The following is a 16,522-nucleotide window of genomic DNA, read 5'->3' on the forward strand; positions in this document are numbered from 1 at the left end:
GACCGATCAATTTATACAATGTCCGGATTGTTTTGTTAGTAATTAATCATCATGTCACTTTTATGACCGGAAATGTGTGGATGTTAAAGGCAAAAGATTATGTCAAAAAGATTGTGAATTATGTTAAAATGACCGAAAAAGCCTTGAAAACTAAAAAGTATATGACCATTTCATGCTTTTCCCAGCCGGACTTTTACCGGACATTAAACAAATGTCCGGAATATATGACCATTTTGGAAGCCCTGGTACTAGTATATACAAGAGTGCACACACTGAAATGTCTAGCCTTCTTTACTAATCATTGATATTATGTTGATAGTCCTAAGTATAAAGCTTTATTACAACTGTCACATAAACTTGACATTAACCAAGATAGCTAAACAAAGACCAATGAACCATGAAAATGAGGTCAAGGCCAGATGAACCATGCCAGGCAGATATGTACAGCTAACAATGCTTCCATACAACAAATATAGTTGACCTAATACTTATAGTTTAAGAAAAATAGACCAAAACACAAAAACTTAACACTGCAATGAACCGTGCAATTGAGGTCATGGTCAAATAAAACCTGCGGGACTGACATTTAGATCATAATATATTTCCATACACCAAATATAGCTGACCTTTGGCATTTATTAGATAAAAAGACCAAAACTTAAAAACTTAACTTTGACCACTGAACCATGAAAATGAGGTCAAGGTCAGATGACATCCGCCCACTAGACATGTACACCTTACAATCATTCCATACAACAAATATAGTAGATCTATTGCATAAAGTATGAGAAAAACAGACCAAAACACAAAAACTTAACTATAACCTCTGAACCATGAAAATGAAGTCAGATGACACCTGCCACTTGGACATGTACACCTTCCAGTCCTTCCATATGTCCAGATATGGACTTGACCACCAAAACTTAACCTTGTTCACTGATCCTTGAAATGAGGTCATGGTCAAGTGAAAACTGTCTGACGGGCATGAGGACCTTGCAAGGTACGCACATACCAAATATAGTTATCCTATTACTTATAATAAGAGAGAATTCAACATTACAAAAATTCTGAACTTTTTGTTTAAGTGGTCACTGAACCATGAAAATGAGATCAAGGACATTGGACATGTGACTGACGGAAATTTCGTAACATGAGGCATCTATATACAAAGTATGAAGCATCCAGGACTTCCACCTTCTAAAATATAAAGTTTTTAAGAAGTTAGCCGTAGCCGCCGCCAGATCACTATCCCTATGTCGAGCTTTCTGCAACAAAAGTTGCAGGCTCAACAATAATGAACCTGTTAAGTGGAGAGAATACTCGCATAACTTTTTCGAATTGGCACATAATACAACGGAATGTCACTCTTGCATACAAATGGCACATCAATATAATTAATTATCTGTGCAATCGTCCCCCACCTTCAATGATGATTCTAAATTATAAATATAACCAACAGTTGTTAATTTATAGATAGTTAAGACTAATGAAAGCTAACCCACTGTATAAATATTTCTTTGCAATTTTTTAAAACTTCCTCAGAAAAATGCTGGAGCCACTTGACTTTCATAGCTCAAAATTAATGTTTTTACACAATATTTGAATAAAGTAGTTGAAGATTATTCACTTCTCAAAGTGTAAGACGCAATAAAAACTACAATCCCCTCCCCTTTCATGAATGTGACCTATCGAATTATATTATTTACCGGATTTGTTATAACATAAGCAACATGACAGGTGCCACATGTGGAGCAGGATCTACTTACCCTTCCAGAGCACCCGATATCATCCCGAGTTTTTGGTCGGGTTCGTGTTGCTTATTCTTTAGTTTTATATGTTGTGTCATGTGTATTGTTGTTTGTCTGTTAGTCTTTTTCATTTTTAGCCATGGCGTTATCAGTTTATTTTCGATTTATGAGTTTGACTGTTCCTCATGTATCTTTCATCCCTCTTTTAAATGAAATTAAATTGTTTTACATCAGCACTTTTATTGAAGGAACATCCCTTACCTGGCATAGTTGAGGAATCTGTCATTTCTACCAAACTTTGATCTTCATGTTTTGTTAGTTCATAGATTTTTTCTGAGAGCTTTGCAAGTTCTTCAATGGCTGTTGCTAAATCAGTAGAGGTCAAATCAAAGGAAGAACTATCCTCACAAATCTTTTCCTGAAAGTGATTAAGTAATTCTGATCAGGTTCTGTGTTTATAATAATACAATGCAAACTAGCATAATAAACAGCTAAAATATTTGTGGCAATTATGTTTATAAATTAATGATTTTCATGTCTAGTAAACATTTTAATTATATTTAAACACTTTCTATTACTATTCACTTTATATATATATATCAACTGAATATTTAGAATGTTAGTCATGCAAAACTACATGACATAAATATTTTCAAAATCTACTACACAATATCCAGATACAATGACAATGTACAGAATCCACAAATCTAAATAAGGACATATTCTCACAAAAGTGTTTATCTAAAACCAAATACTTTTATCACTTTTTAATCATTTTTTTAAGAGCTAATCTAGTCCAATTAAACATGTATATTATCATCTTACCAAATTATGAGCTTCATCAAAAATGACAATGTTGCCTTGGAGTTCAACACCATGAGCTTTCCTTGACTGAAAAAGAGGCGTTACAACTCAAAATACTTGACCAGAATTTCTACTATAGATCAAAGGTTATAAAGTATAAATCACTGGTAGAAATAGACATTTCATGCTAAATAAAGTCTGTTCCTTTAACCCTGCTTCAAAATTTAACATGATAATTATATGCTTTTTTCAAGCTACAGGTTGTAAAAATTGACACATTTGGAAAACATTATTTAGGAAAAAGTAAGTATAATGAGAATCAATAGAAAACTAAATGACAGAAGTTTGAAAGAGATTCGAGAAAACAGCCCTTAATAAATGTTTTTATAAAATTAAAATAAATAATTGGGGAACTGTATGATTTTTTTTAGCTATACTACAAAATGGAAAAGTTTACTATCAATTCCACCTTTTTCTTTAAATAAAATTATCTGAGTTACCTCCCCTTAAAAAGCAAAGTTTAAAAAACAGTAGTAATTTTTTATTAAAAACAACTTTCTTCAATTACATGAAAGATTCTTACAAATGACTTGTATTCTTAACTCAAAATTTGCTTATTTCATTCAAAATTAAAATATTTTTGCTATTTTACCAATCAATTCAGTTGAAGACCCACATACATTACAGCATGATTCTTTATATTTGCACATATACAAAACTTACTTTTGGATCTAGTAAGTAATTATATGGCATAAATATAATATCTGCATCATTCTTTAACTCTCTAGCTAAGTAATATGGACATACTCTACAAGTAGAATGTATAAAGGGTGGTTCATTATAAGATATGACAGAACATCAACAATTACAAAATTCTATCTTTACCAAAACTGTCATGTTAAACTGATTATACTATTGCTGCACATATACTTGAAAGAGAAAATGAAATTACTCACTACTCATATAAGGCCAATTAAAATTAATTGATAGATTTTCATCCCCGCCCGCCCCTCTGAAATCGCCCCGCCCCGAATTTTTTTATTTTATAAAATTTACGATTTCCGGATTTTGTTCATTCCCGTTACCGGTAACCGTTAAAATTTCGTTTCTTTCAATGCTTCCTGTTTCAAATTTCGGTTTTGTACCTCGAGTAAATCTAACCAAAATGATTTAAGTCGACCTTTCCGCTGCTCTATGATGACAACATCATCTTCCGAGAGTAAAGATTGATAACGAGAATGACATGAAATATTGGTGTTACGAGAAAAACGCTGTTTCCAAGACTGCAAATCGCGGTATGTCACAAATTTCTGTGATTAGAAGAAAACTGTGGACTTTTTTATTTATGCAATGACTTTGTCTCAGGAAATTTAAACGGTAAATGATACCCAAAGCACAAGATTCGTGGAAACCATTGATACAGAAAACATGACTGGATTATAGATATTGAAACACAAGCACAAACTTGTCAGATTTATGACCGTTTATTGAATTTAAAAAGTCGACTAACATACGCATTTTATTTATGCAAGCCCTTTGATTTTACCCATGGCTGTCTTTTTATGTTGACAAACAGCAAATGTCCAAATACACCCAAAAAGACTCATTAAACAACAACTTTTTTTTCATTATTAAGTTCATGTTTTACATGATAATTATATTTTCATCTTGCATATAAAGTACCAACCCTATTATTTTCAACACTCTCTGAGTTTTCATTTTATTCTGTACTCATAATAATTGTGTTGCATTCCAATGCATTTGCTTCATTTTATGGTAATACAAACCATTGTTTAGAAACCAAAATACATTTTGTGTAGGTACATGTAGTCTAACTGAAGAGAGTATTTCTCACACGTTTTTGTTGTTAAGTTTTTAAAGCCGCAATTACATATATTTATTTAAGGATTTGAAATATTATGTAAGATTCCTCATACTTGTGTATACATGATATAAGCTTATTATTACACTTGCATATATGAAGAACTCGTCACAAAAGGGTTTCATATGAAATAAAATTTAAAAAATAAAATCCTCCCACCCGCCCCATTATTTTCAAAAATTTGGATGAAAATCTACTAATTAATTTTAGTTGGCCTAAGGGAACATGTCATCTTAATATACAGATAACATCTTTTATTCTGAATGGAAGGACAATAAACGTGTGTGTAAATTATAAAGAAAATCCTGACTGCTATAAACAAAAGTTGTTACAGTAATAGAAATCTTGAAGTACGGTGAAACTGCCATTCATCAAACATCAGTTAAATTTATCCTACAAGTCAAGACAGCAAAAAGATGACTCCCCTTTAAAACTTTTGCGTCCCACAGAAATCAAGACGCCAGAAATGTCACTGTTAATGCAAGCGTATCATCAAGGGTGTGTTTGTTATGATAACAATTATATATATAAAATTGACAAAGTAAATAGCACTCTTACCTCTGTTTTTCACCATAAGTAACCATATCCTCTATGTCTATAACATTGCCAATCAATGATCGTGCATCACTATTCTTTTTTATATCTGGAAATATAGTTTTTTTAAAGAGATAATTTAGTGCATTTTAAACCCTTTGAAGACATGTATACAGATGAATATTTAGATTTTGACCAAAAAAAGTATAAATAATCAATAAAATCTCTGTTTAATTTAACTCAAACTAAAAGATGTCACATAATGCTGAAAAACATTTTTTTAGATTTTTACTTGTTAGAAATGTTATATCTAACACTGTTGATCAAGCAAGTGTTGTTTATGGTGATCATGGTGCATAGTTTGCCTTATCTGGGAATATATTCAGGTCTTTGTTTTTATGCTACAAATCTGTGTCAGTGTCGAAGCTTATATACTTTTGCATATTAGAATTGTAGCTAGTAGTTACTAGTTTGTTGTTCTGGCAATAATGTTTTTTTGGTAAACTTCCCTCTTTTAGAAAAACATCATGTTGGGATCGTGAAATAAACAATGTTTATGACTAGATTTTATTTCTGCTATTCATCTGATAAATTCAATTATATAAGTGGTTAAAGTCATATGAAACCTCAAATTAAAGTAGGCATAGGCGGATTTAGGGGGGGGGGGGGCCCAGCCCCCCCTTTTTGGGAAAAAATTTGGTTGCTTATATAGAGAATCACTGAAGCATGACTGGAGAGGGCCCCCTCTTAGGTCAGTCAGTGGGCCCCCACTTATGAAAATTTCTGGATCCGCCACTGGTAGAATTTTCTTTAATTTGTCCACATTTAGAAGAAGTTTATTTTATTTTAATTGTTTGCTTCCAGGAAGCAATTCGCCAACAAATTTTCTGTATGCAAGTGACCTTAGTGTGACCCTTCTCGTAAAAATCTGGTGATTGTAATATGCATGAATCTGTCATTAAAATAAACTATTATCTGATTGTACATGTTATACATGTGCTCAATATCCATGCTTCTTTGTTGATTGTTAACTATAAGGTGACAATCCGTTAACTACGGCTTCATACACTACAGCTCAGGTGGATTTTAATTGTCCACACGACCACAGTGGGAGTGGGCACCGTGTGGGCAAAATTTCTAGCTTGTCCACTCTGCCCACCCATAGGAGTGGGCATGTAATTTCTTTTGTTTAATCAAAAGACTTGCAAGAATAATCAATTGAAAAAAACACATAAGCATTTGTAATCAATATTTTTACAAAAAAGAGATTATAGCTGGAGTGGGCACGGGTGGGCCAGGGGAAAAAGCACAAGCCACGTGGCTGTTGTGTAACACAGCAATTAATTAGAAAATTAGAAACCATATTTTCTCATCACAACAGACCAAGAGAAAAAAATTAACGATTATACGATATGTTTGCATAAAAAATGATAAAATTGTGCACCGAAGACTATAAAGTTTATGATATACTAGAATACACCCGTGATATCGAGGGTCCGTGACTGAATTAACGTATATAACTATGCGTAAGCCTTATTTTAGTATTGGTATTATCATATGATAAAGTCATGAGAATTATAAGATGCACAGTTTTCTCTGCTTTCAAAATCTTTCTGTTTGAACCAGTCTACCTGGAACTTATCAATTATTCAGTGGCAATATTAATTATTTGGAAAACAAAAGGGCCTGGAATGGAGTATTTTTTAATCAACAGCATTATCCTATATTAGTTATAAATAAACTTGAATTCTTTGATTCGCTGTTTTACATGTTTTGTGCTGGCTAACACATTGAAAACTGTACCTATCTATACGCATTATTTTAAGTCCAGATTTTAAAAATTTTAGTATTCGTATTGTCATCTTAGAAAGTCATACTGATTGAAATACAGCAATAGGAAACAATGTGACAATGTTTGGATTTAGTAGTGTCTACCCTGTGATTATGACCCGTGTATATAGCAGAATCCTAAATACAGCGTTTGGTGGTGCGCCTGTCAGATGCGGAACGTACAGATAAGGTAATAGGCAACAGGTGATAACTTGTTATTTTAGTATTAAAGATACATACATTGGTTCAAGAATTGGATGAACATTATTTTTCACCAGTCACTCATTTCATGTGACTTTAATGATTTTCAAGAGTCTAACAATCAACGTTTTATGGAAGTTGCCATTCCATGGTTAAAGCTACAACTTGAATAGTCTCAAAAATCAGGGCTGAAAATAAGACTCAATTATGCAGCAGCCATTGCGTACTTTTTAAAATTGAACATTTGATAAAATTACAAACCTACCTTCCAATCTGTTATACATGTGACATGTCCTAGCACTGACTTTTGCTCTACACATATGAACCTGTAAGGAATAAGATGAGTAATAATTCACAAATATGTGCTTTCTTAGTCATGGGTATCAGCCATTCAGTTTTAAATAACATTTTGAAGCACATAAAACAGCATTTATTTTACCGGGTGGTACATGATTAAGTTAGCTCTAATTAAAATTGAATAATAAGTAATTCCAGTGGAACTATGTAGAACTATTTTCGTGGACTAAAACTTATGTCTCCCCTTAATAGCTAGATGGATGGACAGATGGCTTTTTATTGTACAGTGGCAAATAAAATTCACATTCACACTGAGAATGTTATGGAGATATGAATATTATAACAGTTTTATTATTACTTACATTCAGTGCCAAATCAATGGACTGGTGACTGAATGAAACTAGTGGCTTCTGGATATATGGCCACTTATCTTTGGGTCAAGAGCAATTGAAATAAAGAAATTTGACATAGATTTTTTTTTTTTTTAAAGATTTCCATAGTTACTTTTATTTAAAGAACAATTTAAGTTTATAATTAAAATATACTGTGAAAATGTAATTGAAATCTGAATTTGCCTCTATAGGAATATACCCTTTTTTGGAATTGCCTTCCCTGACCACCATATGTGTACAAATAGAACAGGCATAAGCTATTTGAATGAACTGTTTGACCTACTTTATTGGAATTATTAGGTTCCTTTCTAACTTGTTCCTGAATACACAACTGCTCTCTGGATCCTATTACACTCACTTTAACACTAAAATATAACAGATCTCACATGTAATTATATACCTCAATTATCAGTTTCAACATTATACTTAAATTTATAAAACTTGCTTAAAAAAATTAACAAGCTAAGGGGTTTGACCACACTTTTCATGACCCACCAGGGTAACCCAGTCAAATTTCTACTACAAAATAAAACTATCTGACTGCAGTGAGTGGTGAGCTTAGTTCATCATCGAAGGACTAAAATGAAAGCAGCTGAAATACTTTGTACATGAAAATTGACAAAGCAAAGAACAATATGTGTTCATGACTTCATGTCAGACCACATAGTATGTCAATCTGAATTCAGTGATATTGTTGGCTTTTTTCAAAACTACCTCTACCTTTTTTATTGGGAAAATATGCGTCATTTTTATCAAATTGGGAAATTTAGAATAAACCATGAATTTGACTGAAACTTCAATTTGCAGACCCCTTTCAAGAGTCGAACCCTGCTTTGAAATAAGACCCCTTATTGTCAGTGATGATGCATAGATATACCCTCAAATATGCACATAGTCATTTTAGACATGAAAAAAGTATAAACGAGTGTTTTTCAGTTGAATTCATGCACAATTATTACTCAGACTGCACTGTTTAGGGAAAAAGTTGTCTTTTTGGGAATAATTTTAAGCCATTTTTTTTCAAATTGGGATTCTTCTCAAGGGGAAAAAGCCTTTATTTTCCAGTAATTTAAGGCAAACAATATCACTGGAATTGTACTTTTATCATACATTTACTTGATAACAATGACCAAACTAGCCAAGCAATTTGACAAAACTATTGGCATACATACTTGAAAATAAACAGCCTTAAGGATATAACTGAACTGTTTCAGTTCTTTTGTGAGTATTTACTTAGACATGGGATAGCTAGTATGTAGATGTAGTGATGAACATAGCTGCATCTTAAGGCCGAGAAAAAAAAGATCGATGTTTCCGGTAACCCGACCGACCCTGTTCTTTAGCCCCGACCCTAACTTTTTTATTGGATCTTCAAAAAAAAAGTAAAACATTTTATTAATGTCAAAAGGTATTCCAAATAGGTTAAAATCCAAGAAATTTGCACAGCAGGTGCTTCAAAAACATTGCAAATGGCACACTTCCGGTTTTTGAAACTAATTACGGATCCGGACTTGGAAAAACCATGATAATTTTCCGGATTTCATTTACGATGTCAAAAAAAAAAAAATTCCGACCTACCGACCCTATTTTTCAAAATGATGTTACCGGAAACACATATCTTATTTTTTTAGTCCTAAGTTTTATAGATATGCTTTAGAAAAAATGTGTTCCTTTCTTTCCCAAAACTTTACATGTGGTAGATATGCTTTAGAAAAATGTGTTCCTTTCTTTCCCAAAACTATACATGTGGTAGATTATACTCTGCCATATTCATACAAACCTGTTGTATGCTGTTCTTTTCAATTCTTGTACAGCTTGATTCAGCTGTGAATGAGTTCTTGATGCATATATTATTTTTGGCACAGCTAAAAAGAGGAAATGGTTACAATTTTAAAATTATTTATTTTATTTGGGAAATTGTGCAAATATCTGTCATGGATATATATATATATGTTCATAACATAACAAATGTGTTAAAAAATTATTGTTATGGATGTTTTTTAATATATTTGTAATATCATACAGCTACATAAATGTGGTGCTGTTGCTAAATAAAACCTAAAAACATAGACAATCATAGATACCAAAGGTGACATTGATTTATCTCATTGTCAAAAGTGATAAAATAAAGACCACAACTAGATTTACTGTGACTGAACTTAAATGGTACCCACCTGAACCACCACATTAAGCAACATAGGTCTATTTGCTTAGGAAAGTGAACATTGGGCGGATAGATAAACACACAGATGTATAGCAGAATGGTAAGACACCAAATAACTATAAACTTTGAAGCAGGGAGGTATAATGATCCTATTTAACCACTCGTATGCTGAAATCAACAGTGGGGGACATACTCTCAGCAGGAAGTAGTTATACTCAATTATGTAAATCTATCCTTACACAAGTTCTAATAATGAATGATAATATATAGAAAAGGTTTTCCAGTATCATTGAGCTAAATTCATACTGATATAAAGGGTGTTTCGAGTTAAAGCAGGGGAATTTTGGTCCTTTGAACTTCATCTTGACATAAAAATCAATGTCTCCTAAATTATGTCCTTTCAATCATAACAAACATAAACAGCAATAAATTGTTAATTACCAAATTCACTTCCTCCCCATGTCAATCCTGTTGATGATTGTAAACTTTTACTAAGTTTTTCTACATCTTGTTGTATACTCTGTTCTCCCATAATAGAAGCAATAGAGACCTGTCTATTCAGCTCTGTCTGGGCCTTTCTAGACTCCAGCCATGCCAGTGTAGAACAAAGTAAACACAATGTTTTCCCAGTTCCTGTTGGACTTTCCAGAATACCATTAACATTCTGCAAATAATCAATTTACATTACATAACAATCATGAAAATGTAGATTACATTACATGACAATCATGACAATGCAGATCACATTACATGACAATCATGACAATGTCTATCACATTACATGACAATCATGACAATGTCTATCACATTACATGATAATCATGACAATGTAGATCACATTACATGACAATCATGACAATGTCAATCGCATTACACGACAATCATGACAATGTAGATCACATTACATGACAATCATGACAATGAACATTCAATAGTATTTTTTTTCACAAAAGAGATTCAGTTACTGTACTTTTTTGTAACTTTCAGTCACAATTCCATTTGCTCTTTTTAAGTAATGTTATTAAACGTTTAACCTTTATGTTATTGACAGACAATTCATTATATGATTATCACGGAAGAGATGCATTTTGAATCACTGTAAATTTGAAAAACAAAGTTTTGAACATCTGATGTACTTTCAATGATAGGGATTGAACCCTTGTGTTGACATTTAGACTCAGAACCATCACAAAATAGACTATGTGATCAGGAAAGTTTTAAGTCTAAACAATACTTGAGAAATACTATATATGTATGTTCAAAAATAGTTTATATTTAAAATATACCTTTTGCAAGGATTCCATGACTTTTTCCATATAGGTAACTTGGCAAGCATAAGGTTCAAATGGAAAGCTGACCTGTACCCCACTTATATTTAACAATGGCATAGTTCTGCTTGCTTTTTACAATTACATCAACATGCTGAAATAATTTAATGAACCTGAAAAACATTCAACAACAATATTTAGAAATTGCCAATTCATGCAAGAGCAAGTAGATTAAAATATGATTTTACTTGCTTCACTGCACATTTGAGTCACTCTCATTTATCTACATGTATACCCTGAACTCCTTTTATTCAGAGTACCAGGATACCCTGAATTGCACATATATATTATATCTGTCCTGGGGCAATAACAAAAACAAAATATTTTCAACTATTTTCAAGGTGTTTAACTTTAAAACAAAAACAAAAAATAACTGATCAGTATTGATTTTTGAACTTGTCCAAACAATTCCTGATATAAACTTAAGATATCAAAAGTATTATAAAATCTTGCATAAATTGTACACTGGAGAGCACTTAATAACTAATTTTTCAAAGAATTAATATATAAGGGGCATAACTCTTTAAAAAATAGTTCATCTGCACTGATTTTGGTTATTTGTTGTCCAATACACATATTGTAATATAAATTTACATTACAATTTACAGAATAATTAATATTTTCAGAGGGGATATTATCAAACAAAAAAATTATTGGCACTGAAATTTGAACTTATCCAAGACATTGTTAATATTAACCTCTGATAGGTTGAAAATTACGTGGTCTTGTGTCAAAATGACAAAATACTGACTGAACAATGCTAATTCAAGTATCTCCTTACCTTATATTAGGCTTAATCAATTTTTATCATCATTAATGACCCATGGGATAAGCGGATTACATGTAACAACTAATTATGACAACTTTTGTGAAGGTTGATTTATAGCATGGCTCATAAGCAAAGTCATACACATGTGGCCAAGTAAATTTTCATACTATATACCTATATTCAGGTGCACATTTTGTGCTATGTCTAAACCAGGAGGACAGACTTTCAATGATATGTATCTTATAAATCTACACAGTTTTATAACCCTTACAGTCAAGAAATGAAATTTAGATGCATAAAAAGGTTGGCCCCAGAAATATTGCTGTATTTTGTAGCCAGATGAAATAAAAACTCAATTTGGTCCCTGAGCACTTGTCTGTATGGAAAGTCTGTGACATGAGCCAGTCCTCTTTTAAATTTTGTGCTATTAGGAATGTAGGGTTTGTTAGCAGTTTTGAGTGACTTTATGTTGTATAATAATTATGTTACCAACTGCAAATAATCGAAGGTTGCTGTGTTGGATGTACTGACCAGTCATTTAAATATAAAAGAACAAAACAGGATAGGACTAATATTTAACTGTTTATTGTGGAACACCAGCTGAGATGTCAAATAAAATTGTATGTCGTTTGTCAGACTATACACTATCTTTGGCATCAATAAATAATTATGCATGCATGATGTTAGAAAATCTTCTATTTGATGGGCTTGTATTCAATGTATCAACAAAAAGTTCGTCGCAAATTGTGCCTGTTTGATTGTGAAAATTGTTATTTGTTTTTTTTTTAATTGGACCAGAAGTTTTTTTCTTTCAAGTTACAGTTACATTTGCCATGTATTATTAAAATATAAACATACTACCAGTACCATTCAAAATGTCCATGTATTTTGGTCAAAAGACTAGCTGGTAATATAAGTTATTACAACATTTGTTTATATTTAAAAAAAATATATAAATTTTAAATTGTCGATCAACCATCAGATTAGAATTTGGCGCGTTCTTTAATTACCTCCCTTCCAAGGCACGCACTGAAACCCGGACCGGACCGGACTCTAAACTGGTCCGCCGTTCTATCTATAGGGAAAACGGTAGTATTTAATTTTCCCAGCATTAGGTTGGCCTTTTGTGTACCCAAGGCAGGTGAAGGAAGTCAAATTAGCAGCGCTGTGATTGGATGTAAGGGTACAATATATTTTTTATTTATCTATGAATAACTGCAGTGTGTATATTTACAACATAAATTTTGAAACCTATTGAAATATTTTCTAGAGAATTATTTGAAAAGACTTGCAAAATTTCATAAATTTGGTGCAAAATGACGGTGGGCATGGATAACATAAACAAGCTCCGTTGGAAGTTGGTCATGATACTATTTGGCTTTAATTTTTAAAACACAATAATAAAGTACTAACACAACATATAACTGTTTTATCCAAGTTTTTATCTTAAAAAGTTGTAAATTTAGAAAATGTTAATATTGTCGCCTATGGCAGAATAAATAGTACCGTTTTCCCTATACTGAAGATAGCAAGGGAAATCAAAGTCACTAAGACTTCAATTCTTTTATACTATTTTGAAGCTTTTGATTAGTACATTTGATTTTTATCCCAAAGAATAGAAATTTTTCACTGAGAACAATACTGTGTTGAGAAAAGTGCTGAGTCATCATATAGGTCAAATTGATTGGTAATGATATAAAACTTTATTCTAGGATGTCAATACTAACTATATTGTGTAAAATGCACCATATTATAGTTCTTTTGTATTTGATTTCACCTTTCGCAATGATTTTTTCAATTGGAAACACCAGAATTCAAGTCGCGACAAATATTTTTTACTGAAATGTTTGCCTTTTTTGCTGCGTAATTCCCTAAATGTATCACTTGGGTATTTCTGTAAACATAATCTATTAAAATGGGAAATTGTCTGGTTTAGTTTGTACTGTTTATGGAATTAGGCAATATTTGGTCACATTGGAAGCATTTTCAGTGTTAGAATTGTTCATCTAAGAAAAAAAGAGGCCCACTTGAGGCTAAATTTACATAGAATTTATGCTCTCCTGTGTAAAGAATTGTTCACATTCTTGATAATTCATGCAGCAAATATTTCAAAAGTGCTTCATTTTGTAGTTTCTTTCTTTTATTATATCAGACATAAATAATTTTTCATTTCCTACTGTTTGAATGGACTTTTGGTGGAAATTAATACTCCCAAGGGACATAATTCAGCTTTTTCATTGATTAATACAGGCAACAAATGCAACTTTACAGCTGAGTATTTTGCATATTTAATGTTTAAAGTGTCTAATATCTTTGTTTTCATCATCTCAAGACAGAATAGTAGATTTTATAACAAGCTCTGAAATTTTTAACCACAATATGGCATATACTAAAGCATGGAATGGAGATTAGTATGAAAAATCTTGAATTTGTGCATTTGTTGTAAATTTTTGATAAAATGAATACAAATTGAATGGAACTGTCCATTTTATCTGTTTAAATGGAACTATTTATCATTCTGTTTGAAAAAGATAAGATATGATTGGATACAGGTTGTTTATTTAGGCTTTTCTGAAAGAAGTAGAGAATGAGGCAAACCAGCATGTGGGGGTGGGGACATAAAATGATCTATGTTTCTTTAAGTACTGGGAACATACAAGTATTTATTATAGCCAAGGTTTTCACAATAGCCCAGTATTGCAATCATAATGTCATAAGAATTCTTTATATCTTTATGTCACAGTATAGGGAAAACGGTAGTATTTAATTTTCCCAGCATTAGGTTGGCCTTTTGTGTACCCAAGGCAGGTGAAGGAAGTCAAATTAGCAGCGCTGTGATTGGATGTAAGGGTACAATATATTTTTTATTTATCTATGAATAACTGCAGTGTGTATATTTACAACATAAATTTTGAAACCTATTGAAATATTTTCTAGAGAATTATTTGAAAAGACTTGCAAAATTTCATAAATTTGGTGCAAAATGACGGTGGGCATGGATAACATAAACAAGCTCCGTTGGAAGTTGGTCATGATACTATTTGGCTTTAATTTTTAAAACACAATAATAAAGTACTAACACAACATATAACTGTTTTATCCAAGTTTTTATCTTAAAAAGTTGTAAATTTAGAAAATGTTAATATTGTCGCCTATGGCAGAATAAATAGTACCGTTTTCCCTATAGCTTCGCACCGAAGGAACGGGTTGGAGCTATTGTCACATTGGCATTAATTGGACGAGTCGTACAAATTCAACGATTCGCTAATAAAATTGGCCAATTAAAGTGATAGGAAATTGACCTCAAATGTTACTACTGCGATGCCGCAAAATAAACAAGTATCTGTTAATTAACCCCATGGTGGTACTCGCAGATAAATGACCAACGAGCGTGTTAACATGTTCTTGACAAACTGAGCCGGTATCTTTCATTCACGAAAGAACTCAGTAGGGTTATAAATGTGCTAATTTCTCTTTGATTTGCTATCAGTATAATACATAATCAAACATAGCACATGATGTACTAGTCTCGTCAAATTATTAAATCCCGTGGTCAGAATTCTGACCACGGGATTTAGGCCATACCTGTTGTCAGTGTAGCGATAAGTGAACACAACAGGGGTCCAGTTTAACCGGACTCCGGACCCGGACTTTGGTATGAAACCCGGACCCGGACCCGGACTGGCCGCCGGACCCGGACTGAATGCCGGACCCGGACTGTGGGTTTTTTACCACTCTGATTTTTTTTAAGACTACTGTCATATAGTTAGTTACAGTATATATAAATTTTAAAAAAATCCACATTCCGAGCGCGAAATTGAACAAAAAAGAGTAAAGTAAAGTAAGGAAGAGATATATAATAATTCCTTTGTCGTTATTGTTTTATTGAAATTAATAAAATCTTTTTATTATCAATGAAAGCAAATTAAATTCTTTTCATAGGAAGAGTAAAGCGCAATAGTTTGAAACATTCGAGGGTTATATTTTTTTTTTGTATTGTTTTCTTCTTCTAGACATTAAGGGAAAAATAGAATTCCTGCTTTCTAAAACATTGTTTTGGCAGTCTTAATTAATCACTTTTAATATTGGTTTCCTGTTATGAGAACATCAATTACGCGTTGTTATGTCACTGTGTAATGAAAGTCTCGTGTTTGATTGGGTGTTTGACATTTGCGCCGATTTTTAAAAGTTTCGATCTTTCATTTGCGCCGATTGTGCACAGGTTAATTGCAGGTGAATGTCACATTCTATTCATCAATATAAACCTCTTTCGTTAGCCAATTGTACATATGTTATGAATTGTTAACTAGTATCATAAGAATTCCTATGATCTCTTATTGTAATTCCGAATTCTTATGATATCTTATTGTTCCTCCGAACTCTTATGATATCTTATTGTTCCTCCAAATTTATATCTTATTGTTCCTCCGAATTCTTATGACTTTTTATTGTTCCTCTGAATTCTTATGCCTTTTGATTGTTCCTCCGAATTTTTATGATCTCTTGCTGTTCCTCAGAAGCCTTATGACTTTTTATTGTTCCTCCGAGTTATTATAATCTCTAAGACTTATAT

The 16,522-nt window shown here is 32.2% G+C and overlaps 1 protein-coding gene across 2 annotated transcripts in view; it reads right to left on the reverse strand.

Moving 5' to 3' along the window:
* LOC143050370 (regulator of telomere elongation helicase 1-like) overlaps positions 1 to 12,941 on the reverse strand; it is a 40,624-nt gene extending 27,683 nt beyond the window's left edge. The window contains exons 1-10 of one of the 2 annotated variants that reach the window (XM_076223817.1): positions 12,817 to 12,941; positions 11,139 to 11,293; positions 10,294 to 10,516; positions 9,469 to 9,553; positions 7,972 to 8,053; positions 7,265 to 7,325; positions 4,993 to 5,077; positions 3,276 to 3,360; positions 2,574 to 2,639; positions 2,010 to 2,166 (exon numbers count right to left, since the gene is read on the reverse strand). In XM_076223817.1, coding sequence (XP_076079932.1) covers positions 2,010 to 2,166; positions 2,574 to 2,639; positions 3,276 to 3,360; positions 4,993 to 5,077; positions 7,265 to 7,325; positions 7,972 to 8,053; positions 9,469 to 9,553; positions 10,294 to 10,516; positions 11,139 to 11,240 — 946 coding nt within the window. In that variant the 5' untranslated portion in view covers positions 11,241 to 11,293; positions 12,817 to 12,941. Of the gene's footprint in view, positions 1 to 2,009; positions 2,167 to 2,573; positions 2,640 to 3,275; positions 3,361 to 4,992; positions 5,078 to 7,264; positions 7,326 to 7,971; positions 8,054 to 9,468; positions 9,554 to 10,293; positions 10,517 to 11,138; positions 11,294 to 12,816 lie in introns of those variants that run through there. The other variant, XM_076223818.1, reaches the window with a different exon arrangement.
* Between the last annotated feature and the right edge of the window lie 3,581 nt (positions 12,942 to 16,522).

Source organism: Mytilus galloprovincialis, chromosome 1, assembly GCF_965363235.1.
Source record: "Mytilus galloprovincialis chromosome 1, xbMytGall1.hap1.1, whole genome shotgun sequence".
Lineage (NCBI taxonomy): Eukaryota > Metazoa > Mollusca > Bivalvia > Mytilida > Mytilidae > Mytilus > Mytilus galloprovincialis.